The sequence below is a fragment of the Bactrocera latifrons genome, unplaced genomic scaffold (genome assembly GCF_001853355.1).
Source record: "Bactrocera latifrons isolate USDA-ARS-PBARC rearing strain unplaced genomic scaffold, ASM185335v1 scaffold_326, whole genome shotgun sequence".
NCBI classification, from domain to species: domain Eukaryota; kingdom Metazoa; phylum Arthropoda; class Insecta; order Diptera; family Tephritidae; genus Bactrocera; species Bactrocera latifrons.
In genome coordinates this window covers 132,639-144,001 of record NW_017536919.1, presented here as the reverse complement: position 1 = coordinate 144,001, position 11,363 = coordinate 132,639, and the positions used below count along the sequence as shown (strand labels likewise).

Genomic DNA, 11,363 nt, shown 5'->3' with positions numbered 1-11,363 from the left:
ACGCTGGCTAGGTCATGTTGTCTGGATGGACGAAAACACTCCAGCTCTGAAAGTATTCGGCGCAGTGCCCGCCGGGGGAAGCAGAGAAAGAGGACGACCCCCACACCGTTGGAAGGACCAAGTGGAGAAGGACCTGGCTTCACTTGGAATATCTAATTGGCGCCACGTAGCGAAAAGAAGAAACGACTGGCGCGCGATGGTAAACTCGGCTATAATGGCGTAAGCGGTTACTACGCCAATCAAGAAGAAGGATAATCAAGTTTGAGTTTCTTACGGGTGATACGTTCAGGGGTTTAGCCGTCGATTTTATTATATGATAAGGCGTAAAACGCGTGTGTGCTCTACTCCTGGACTGTTATATACTATAACAAGAAGCAAAGGTATATGTAATGATAAAAGATGCGCCAGAGTGTTTAGGCAAAATTTTTATAGGGTAGGTTAAAAAAACTTTAACTTTCACATCAGCTATATAAAGTACTTTGCCTGTTGGGGTATAGCGTAGGTCGTGTTGATGCATCCTGTTAAACGCCAATAATCTACGGCCTCCATTGCCTTAACAAAACTTAACCGTCCCCTACTTTCTACATGGACTAGAGTTAGGAATTAACTTTCCGCTTACGGTTTGAAGTCTGGACTAGTGATGACACTCAGCAACACTGACTGAGTCCCTTTAAAAGCCATGGAATCAGAGTGCGTCTCCTTCATATCAGCACTTAGCTGGTGAGGTAGGTACAAGTCGAGAAAACTCCTCCTTTACGCCGGTCGGCTGGCATTTACATCGTAAATAAAAACCTTAGAAGCGTTAATGAAGAGCACATTTTTTAAGGAAATTAACGAGGAATAAACAGAATCGGGATGTAAAGGAAAGTCTGTAGCACCACCCTGATTTATCCGTGGGAGTATAAAATCTAGAATTTCGGGATCGTCAGTCGCTATAGCTACTAAAATCTATTTAGGGTGCATCAGGACTAGTCCTTTTTGCCAGAACGCGATTATAGCCGAGTTAACAACAGCGCGCCAGTCGTTTCTTCTTTTCGCTACATGGCGCCAATTGGACAGAAAGACAGAAGGACAGGTCCTTCTTCACCTGGTCCGGAGTGGAGGTCTTCCTCTTCCTTTGTTTAGCCCAGTGGGTACTGGGTCGAATACTTTCAGAGCTGGAGTGTTTTCGTCCATTCGGATAACATGACCCTGTCAACACTAAAAAGAAACAGAAAGCACCGTGAGGTTAGGACTTCGCAGGCAAGTACAACGTAAACCACAACGACATTCTGTCAACAGTAACATGAGAGCCAAACCAAGACATTTCGTCTTGTTCTCGTTCACTGCCAGACCCATTTGCTTTGCACCTTGTCCAGACTGGAGAAAGCAAAACTATCAGCGCAGGTGTTAAAGCCGATGATAGCAATATCATCGATTAAGTTCTGCAGCTCGAATTATTTTCTCCAGCAGTAGGTTGAAGAAGTCCTTCCCGACTCCTGATCCTGTTCAAAGTCAGTTTACCCAGTCGTATTAATTTTGCGGGGATACCAAATTCAGACCCCGCAGCATTAAGGCAGCTACTTTTCGTGCTGTCAAAAGCAGCTTTGAAATCGACGAAGAGGTGGTTAATTTGCCAGGTCTAAAGCCACACTGATAAGGTCCAATAAGTTTGTTGAGGGTGGGATTTAATCTTTCACATAATAGATAGAATGCGATGTTGAGGAGGCTTATCACACGGTAGTTGGCGGAGATTGTGGGGTCTCCCTTTTTGTGGATTGAGCATAGCACACTTAAATTACAATTCTTGGGCATATTTTACGAAGAAGCTGATGTATGCTCCTTAACAGTTCTTTGCAGCCGTATTTGAGTAGCTCGGCCGGCAATCCATCGGTCCCGCTGCTTTGTTGTTCTGGCGGGTAATTGCTATTCGAACTTCTTCATGGTCGGGCAATGGATAGTCTGCTCCATCGCCATCGATCGGGAAATCGGGTTCGCCTTCTCCTGGCGTTGTCCGCTTACTACCATTCAGCAAGCTGGAAAAGTGTTCCCTCCATGATTTTAGTACGCTCTGGGCATCGGACACTAGATCACCTTTTGTGGTTCTACAAGAGTCCGGTCTTGAACCCTCCTGTTAGTCGCCGCATTTTTTCGCAGAATTTTCGAGCATTACCCCAGTCGGCTAGGATATAGCTGAAGAAAACTGGTCAGAAGACTACCTTCGGACTACCTCAGGATATCTCTTGTTTCCCAGCGAATACGTTCATAGTGAGGCCTGTAATTTTCCTGTTAAGTGACATAATACACTCCAAGCAGTTTCTGCGTGGATATCTCAGGGGAAATACTTACAGCTCATTTACTTTTTGCTTTCTGCTGCCAGTCTGGTAGCCCTTACAAATTTAGAACATCGTTACAAAAGCAACGCTCTCTTTTGTTTTAACCACAATATTAATTATTTAAAACCCTACCAAAGCACACCAAGGCAGCGCGCTGGCAGTGAGTGGCATTAGAATTTTTGACAAATTGAAATTAGCTAAATGTCTTTATTACATTAAGTGGAATACTTTCTTTACTTTCTTGAGCACGCTTTAGTTTATTGACAAAAATATGCAAAATTGCTGTAATTAGCATGACGCATTGACATAACTTCTATACCGTGTATGGAAACTTTCATCTTTCTCAATTATCTTTATTAAATAAATATCTAATATATTGAAAGATGAATATATTTGAAATGAAGCATGTAGTTTTAATATTATATCATTTACGTACCTTCTATTCTCGCTTCAGAAGATAATCGTGTATAATTAACTAGGGCTGCTGTTTCCAAACTCTTCTTAATCATCATACGTACTTCTTCTGGTGGTACGGGTGTAACAATGTCTTTCATGAGTACACGCTCTAAGAGAGACAGGGTAGCTTTTAAAGCACCTTCCGGGCGACCAAATGGAAAACAAAAGCGAAAATTCGTTATTTGATACTCAAGTAATATCCGAAGTCGCTCTTTAATTTCAGCAAACTTTTCCTTTTCCTCGTGCGTTATGCTGCCAACGCCATCGGGTCTATTAATATAAGAGACCATCATGCTTCTACAGAATTACTATTTATAACTATATATTCGTAAGTACCTATTTCCGTGTACATGGCTAGCACAAAACGCAAATGAGTAATGTATTAACGTGGGGTCTATCATATACTGCTTTTCTGCCCGATCTAACAAATCGGATAAATAACACAGATGTCTATAACAACCACGCACTCCATATCGTGCACAATATTCATCGAGCACAAAGACTTGGCCAGGACTGAACCAACCCTGTTAGATTACCAGAATTAATTTGTTGAAGATAAAACCATTCTTACAATTATTATTATTTTTTTAACTTATTTAACATACCAATGACGCATAAGGATCGTTAAGGCGATACTCGAGCGTGAGATTTTGTAGCACTTTGAAAAGAGCAGCATGGTCGAATGAACAAGGATCTGCACTTATATAATCCTCCATCCCATGCTTTCGAGCTTTGTCGGCATCTGCGCTTTGAAACAAAAATTAGGTTTTTTAATTTAGCGTTGTTCCAGGTTACTATTTGAGGTGAAATAATAAAAATTATAATATAATATTTCCGGAGGGTTATCGCCCTCATAATAAAATTACAGCTATCGTAAGTCTTAAGTTTTATTATACAAATGTACATATATATTACCGCCTTGTATTTTTGATATCGCCGAGTTTTTATCCTGAGTTACTGGAGGTGTGGGTTTATGCGACTGCCCCGTAGCCCTATACATAGCCATGACCCAGAGACTACATTCATTTTCATCATCGCAGGCAAAAACTATACTATCACCTTCTCGAACTGCATTGAAAAAATAACGGCCTCCATTTAAGTCATTGCCAAACATTAAATTGGCTGCAATGCAAAAGAAAGGAAAAGATGTTTTCTTTACGGCTCTAGGGTATTAATTTAAACTGCCTACCGCTCGCCGCTTCTATATAATCAACTGTATATCCATCCAATTGCATCATTTCCGATGGTTCAGACTTCTTCTCTTTGTAGCTACACATTGCAAATGTGTACTGGGACACCTGAACTAACACGAAATACCGTTTCTTCCACTTCTTCCAAACTGATTTACCAATTGCATGAAGGTACCTGCAAATAATAATTTCATTCTTTTAAATCAGAGAACAACTATCACCTCAAATTATAGAATATAACTCATCAAATCAAATTTCAAAAATGTTCCCTGTAGTAGAACCAAAAATGTCTAAGATCAGCGTTTATAGAAATATCACGTTTTTATTACACTAGTTTACAATAATTTCGTGACTGTGATGTTTCTTGTTGATTTTGGATTTTCTAAAACCGACGAAAAAAGTAAGTTATATTTCATAACACGAAGGGTACTGAATCGAAAACCTTCAAATCTGGAGTGTTCTCTTCCATTCGAACAACATGATCTGAACAGCTCAGCCGCTCTCTCTTGATTCGCTGACTGAATTAGAACACCTCTTCTACCATATCGATGGAGTATCAAACTTAACTTGCTTCACTAGTATCTAATTTACTGAATCTCTCCTTTATATATACGAGTATACATATTGCTATATACTTACCCACAGTGCTTCATATTTAAAGGTTTGTCCAACCGACAAGCAATCTTAATTCGTAGGTCTTGATCTGGAAGATTTTTGGGCACTACCAATCGATGCCATTCGGGGGACTAAAATATATTGACGAATTTACATAAGCACCGATGTGTGGAATTCTCTATAATACCTTCGATGAAAGTGGTGTTGGTTTTATTGTAACCTTGCCCAGTTCTTTGTCTTCTAATGCCAACATACCAGGGTTTTCTGTATATAGCTTTACTTTAACTATTGGCAAGGGGTGTGTTGTTGTGAAGTCACCTTGGGTATCCCACCTAAGTTTGAATATACATTTTACATAATGATACCATTTCTGAATGAGTTCAGTTGTTCAGAACTATTATTGTATATACACTCACATTGGTTTTGAAGCCTCCGCTTGATCGGTTTGTAGTTTTTCACCATTTTCTACCTCCATGGTGCAATACACAATTCGATTGGGCGCCAAAGATTTGAGACCTTTAACTTCCATGACAATAACTTCCAATTGAAATGTAAGTACAACATCCAATTTCGTTAGTTGCGTTATGCCCTCATCTGCATCACCTTCCAATTTTGAAAGTGAGCCATGTGAACGCAGTATCATCTTCCTACTTAAATACACATATAGCAACAAATTAAAATTATACCAAAAAGGAATTGCTGTTTTCTGGTCGAACACTTTCTTAGTTAAGATACTTTTCGACCTTCTCTTTTATAGTTGCAACGTAAATCATTTCAATTTTTTTCTTCAGATTTCGACTGAATGTGCTTTGTAGCGATTTTGAAATTTATTAGATAAGTCTATAGATATTAAATGAAAATTCTATCATCTGAATCAAAAAATGTTGTATGCCGTTTCAAACATATCTAGTATTTTTTTTTTTTTTTTGATAATATGTTTAAGTAATTGGATGATGTCAATAAAAAGTCCTGTATGGAAAACGACGATTTTATCGAAAAAAGCTTAGTAGAAACCCTAGATTAATTTAAACAGGCTTCTCAACACATTAATTTTCTATCCACCCCATCATTTCGGTATTGACTTCGGTTTTTATTTAGTTTAACCAAATACTTAAAAAATATAATTATGTATAAATACTAAAATTATTGTATACAGCTTATACTTACAGAAAGGATGGAGTGCTGCAATAGAAAAAGTTATGCATTTAATAACTTTCAAAATTTTCATATACTTACAGAAATATGTACCTATGATTGTATCGTTTGAGTTTTTGTAATCCATATTTGCTATCCATATTTCCCTTAGATACTGGTAAGGACTCCAAATTCGCCATCAGCAGGTTTATAGATGATTTTAACTCCTCAATATAAAGAGACTCCATCTCTTTTAGAACAAACTTTGGCATTAGTTTTCGGTTCTTTTCCATTTCGCTAACTCGTTGCATTCGACCGTCTAGCTCACGACGGATTGCAGCTGCTTGCTCATCGGCTGAATCCAGCTAAAAAAAAAGGTTTTTAATTCGTTTATATAGAAAAAGATGTAAATTTTTTTCTCCAGCCCAGATTCTGGTAGAGGAGACTTGTGTCGGCTATTTGAAAGTTCATCTATAAATTTTATATTTTTAATTTTCTCATTTAAATAAGAACCAAGTTTTTACACATACATATGATTGTTGATCCCAACATTGTTGCATATATATAGTGAAATAATCATGTGTAGATAAAAGTAGCGAGCGAGTTAGAGTGTTATTACACGAAGCAACTTTTGTTTCGGCAATTCTTGGTTTATAGGCGAGGGGGCGACGAGGAGAGGAGAATCGCGCCGAGTTTAAAGTGTTCAGCAACTCGCTTTGTGTTCTTATTCGTAGCAGTTCGCTGCGACGTTTTTCGGCATTCGTGTTCTTTCTTTCGTAGTGCATAGTTGCATTTGTGTATCTTTTTTGAAATTTATATTTTGAATATATTTAAAAAAATTAATTTCTTTTGGTAAGTAATTTGCAAATATGTGTACAAATATACATAATATAATATAAATATTCTAGAAAATGGAGTATGACGAAAAAATCGAATATTTTAAAATGTATAGAGGAAGCCATACAAATTGATTCAGGCGATAGTGAAAAAGGTGATATATGTGAAGGTCTGTTATATAATCATTGTTTTAATTTTGAATTATAAATAAAATGTATTTCTAAATTCACAGAACTGATTAATATATGTGATAGAGTGGCCCAAATGTCTATAAGGAAGAACAGACGACAGTGGGTTAAAGTAAAGAATAGATAATGGGTTAAAGTAAAGTGAAAGAGAATGAGAAAAAACTCGAACAGAGTTGCGTAACACAAGTTGCTGGTGTGAATGCAATGGGCAACAGCAAAAGAGAATCGCCCGAGAATTAGCAACAAAAGTTGCCGTGTCTAATAACGATCTTAAGGAACGAATTCCTTATAATAGTAACAAACATCAAAACAACCTTTTGTTTCAGTAAACAGAATGCAAACGACCTTGAGCTGGAACAATTGAAATCACGCAACAAACCATCCTAAACAAACAAGTATCAAAACAACATTGAGTTTGAATACCACAACAACCTTATCTTAAAACAAAACAAACGTATCTAAGCAAACAATTTATATGTAAACAAACCTAAACAAATAATATAATCTCTATTTAAAGAAACTATGAACTAGGAATAAGTAAACGTACTAGTTAGTATGAATAGAAGGAAGAAACATGTAATAAATTAGTCTTAAGAGTATAAATAAAGCGTAAACATTTCGGTGCAGCTCAAAATATATTCTTTTGACTCATTTTTACTTAATGTGAATGTTATTTAGACAGCATACGCACTTGACTTCATGGCAGAAAGCTTGCAGTTGTTTCTGTTAAATTAAATTAAAACCTCTTCTAATTTTGCCGACGATAATGCAGCAGTAATGTTGCCACTAATATGGGCAATGTAAAATTATTAAAATTTCTAAGAAATAGAATATTATTTTACCAACAGTAGCATAAATTAGCTCTGATATACATATGCATACAAGTAGTATAATTTTTAATAACAATTGATAAATGAATCACTTTGAACAAAATATTTAAGTTTCTTTGAAGTGAAGTTTAAGTACATCAACAACGAAGTATTCCGGCTTAAAGCGCTATTTGAAAACCAGAAAATTTCGGTGTCGTGCTGTCGTCTACGTAAATATGTGTTTAAAGCAAAACGCTTTACTACTAGCCTCTACGAGTGCTCGTATTTAGTATATATTTAGATTCTGTACATAAAATTATATTTTTACAGATGGTGAGACATGGAGGATAGAGTCATGTGTAGAAGTTTACGCAAATGAGAAAAGTTCGCTGATCGCCATTCACTTGGGAGTGGCCAGAAACGATTATTTTACATATGGCTCAAACAGTTCTCGACTTCCAGTTCTTAACCAAGTATCCTCTGGGTAGCCTAAGAACATTCGTTTGAAGGGGAGCTAAGGTGAGAAAGCTAAACATCTCCTGCGCAGGGTTGTACTGGGTTTGGGACCCCCCACGTAAAAAAACGCACCCAATGTAAAAGAACGACAAGCCTCGGAAGAAAGACCCCCCTTTTGATGACGACCATGGCAAACGAATTAAGGACTACGATTTGAGGGCATGCATCTGGAATCTCCGGTCTCTTAATTAGGAAGGTGCCGCTGCCCAGCTGATTGATGTCCTCGTTAGAGTGAAAGTTGACATCACCGCCGTCCAAGAAATGTGATGGACGGGACAAAGACTTAGACGAGTAGGTCCTTTTGGCATTTACTACAGTGGCCATATAAAGGAGCGCAAATTATGTGTGGGATTCGTAGTGAGACAGAGACTCTGTCGCAGGATACTGTCATTTACCGCTGGATGAAAGTCTAGCCACAATACGCATCAAAGCGAAGTTCTTCAACATATCGCTGATCTGTACCCACGCCCCGAAGGAAGAATTTGGTATCCCCGCAAAATTAATACGACTGTGTAAACTGACTTTGAGCAGGGTCAGGAATCGGGAAGGACCTCGCCGAGCCGTTCGATACCAAAAGATGTTTCAGTGCCTATCGTGCGACTTCTTCAATCTACTGCTAGAGAAAATAATTCGAGCTGCAGAACTTAATCGATGATATTGATATCATCGGCCTCAACATCTGCGCCGATAGTTCTGCTTTTTCCAGTCTGAACAAGGAAGCAAAGCAAATGGGTCTGGCAGTAAACGACAGTAAGACGAAATATCTTGGCTTGGCTCTCATGCTACTGTTAACAGTCATAACTTTGAAGTCGTAGATAATTTCGTCTATCTTGGAACCAGTATAAACACCACCAACAACGTCAGCCTGAAAATCCGACGAAGGATAAGAGAATCAAAGTCCTCTCTCGATGAAGAAAAAACAATATAAGTCATATATGGTGCAGCGGCTTGGACGATGACTAAAACTGATGAATCCACGGTGCAAGTTTTTGAAAGAAATGTTTTGCGAAAGATTTATATCCTTTTGGCCACCTCGAATATCGCATTCGATGGAACGATGAGCTGTATGAGATATACGATGACATTGACATAGTTCAGCGAATTAAAAGGCAGCGACTAAGCAGACTAGGTCATGTTGTCCGAATGAACGAAAACACTCTAGCTCTGAAAGTATTCGTATTCGGGTAAGCAGTGGCTTCGGAAATTAAATACTTAATTGATATTTTTTTTTATAATACATTGACATGTGGATCTTTGATAATTCTACATCGTTTTGTATTGAGTAAAACAAGTTGCACATTTACTTACCATTAACGCGTTGAATAGAATTTGGTGTTCAAATTTCTTAACACTCAAAATCTGTTGAAACATATCGTACAACTGTTCCTTAGACAAAATCAATTCACTATTGAGTGATTGCTGCATTCTAGAAGGTCGTTTGGAATCTTCTTCACCAGTGCCTTTAAGTATTATATCGAATTTGGCCATCCACGAAGTAAGAACTGTCTCCTTACTTAGGCCATCGATTTCAGGTAAAGACCTTTAAAAGTTTGAAAATTTTTAAGTTTTAATTAAATTTATATTTTACCCAAGCAACTATATATAGCTAAAGATACCATCTGCAAATAATTTAAGACAATTAACAATTCTCTAAATTCATTAAATTCAAAAATAACTCTTAAACTGTTGTTAAAAAATGTAGCGATAGATCGAATCTAGATAATTTCTTCATCTGATCGATTAAGAAACGCTAACATACAATTTATATTCACAATTACAATAGTTAGATTAGTTAATAATTTCAGTAATTAGAATTTCACAGCAATTAGAATCAGAGTTTGCGATATATTAAAAGTTCTGATATTACAATCGAAAATTCTAATTCCTGAACGTAGAGTTAATAATTTAATGAAAAGGTACAATCAAAGAAAATTATTCTTACTAAACAGGTAAGTGGTTTTCTGGCACTCCGATATTGTTGTTTCAGATTCAAAACAAACAAATACATATAACTGCTTATTTGTCAAGTAAAGTTTAGTGTTAGAGTTGGAGATTGAACCGTCTACTTTATACTCGAAATTATTATCCTAGCAAGCAATAGAAGATATGGGCATTTTTATTTTTAGTAGGACCAAGTAGGGAAGGCTAAGCTTCGGTGTAACCGAACATTTTATACTCCTGCAACTTACAATAATCAAAGCCAGGGAAATATTTTATGGTGTAAAGCATCAACCTGAGGATCGGAATCCTATCAATTATATATGTACATATTTGTTGGGTTTGAGCAACACGGAAATCATTTTTCGCAACAAGTTTCGAGCAATAGACTCCGAACTAGAAAATGCCAATGATAGATAATGACTTGACGAGAGAACGCGTAGCCGTACGCATGTGACGAATTGAATTATCATCGAAGGGTCTTTTTCAAAATCAACAGTTAATCCTTTTACTTTTATATTTGTATGTTTTAAATATTCTTAAAATAATATGAAATCGCAGTATCCGTGTTTACTTTTAATAAAAGAAGTTACGTGTCACGTTGTTTATCCGCGATGGACGCCTAATCTACTGAACTAATTTTAAATTTGATTCCACACCGTTTGCAATTTGATCCAAGTTGGGAGACAGGATAGCTTACATCTCAATTTATAATCGCAATATTTTATTATTGCAAATTATTTGTATATTATTTGCATATTGTTTGACAGTCACAATTATTTGTTAGCTCCAAAAGATTGTAACAGATGGCGCTTTGTTAAAAATACAAACGTTTTATATAAGCTACAATTTAATATCATAATCACTACTTATTTTGATATTCAAATACAAAATAAATTTGGGTTACACCAAGTGTTGCCAGCTCTCAAACTATGGAATATAGTATTTGTCCTCACTTTATATAGTATTTTAAATAAAAATGTAGTATTTTTCATAAAAAGTCAACAATTGATTCTTTAATTCTTTATTAAAAATAGATATACAATGGTATTCGTATAGCCGTAATTAACCGCACACAGTTCAAAGAGCATTTGATTGAATACTAATAATGAAACATTAAATAGTTCAATCCCACTTTAAGTTTTTTGAAAACAAAAGCAATATTAAAAAAAAACTAAAACAAGTAAGGCAGGGCTAAGTTCGGGTGTCACCGAACATTTTATACTCTCGCATGATAAAGTGATAATCGAGATTTCATTATCCGTCATTTACATATTTTTTTATTTTGCTGTAAATTAATTAGATTAGATCAATTTGTGTACTTTGAGTATTGAATTGTATTTTCATTTATTTTAATTGCATTGA

General features: G+C 36.4%; 1 protein-coding gene across 11 annotated transcripts in view; it reads right to left on the bottom strand.

Moving 5' to 3' along the window:
• Window positions 1–11,363, bottom strand: part of LOC108971132 (calcium-dependent secretion activator) — a 144,276-nt gene that overhangs the window by 71,954 nt on the left and 60,959 nt on the right. For 6 of the 11 annotated variants that reach the window (XM_018936988.1, XM_018936982.1, XM_018936981.1 and 3 more), the window contains 11 exons: window positions 9,369–9,600; window positions 5,813–6,075; window positions 5,744–5,758; window positions 4,993–5,226; window positions 4,764–4,908; window positions 4,601–4,707; window positions 3,961–4,136; window positions 3,687–3,893; window positions 3,377–3,513; window positions 3,108–3,295; window positions 2,752–3,041 (listed from right to left, as the gene is read on the bottom strand). In XM_018936988.1, coding sequence (XP_018792533.1) covers window positions 2,752–3,041; window positions 3,108–3,295; window positions 3,377–3,513; window positions 3,687–3,893; window positions 3,961–4,136; window positions 4,601–4,707; window positions 4,764–4,908; window positions 4,993–5,226; window positions 5,744–5,758; window positions 5,813–6,075; window positions 9,369–9,600 — 1,994 coding nt within the window. The remainder of the gene's footprint in view (window positions 1–2,751; window positions 3,042–3,107; window positions 3,296–3,376; window positions 3,514–3,686; window positions 3,894–3,960; window positions 4,137–4,600; window positions 4,708–4,763; window positions 4,909–4,992; window positions 5,227–5,743; window positions 5,759–5,812; window positions 6,076–9,368; window positions 9,601–11,363) is intronic. The other 5 variants (XM_018936987.1, XM_018936992.1, XM_018936990.1 and 2 more) reach the window with 3 other exon arrangements.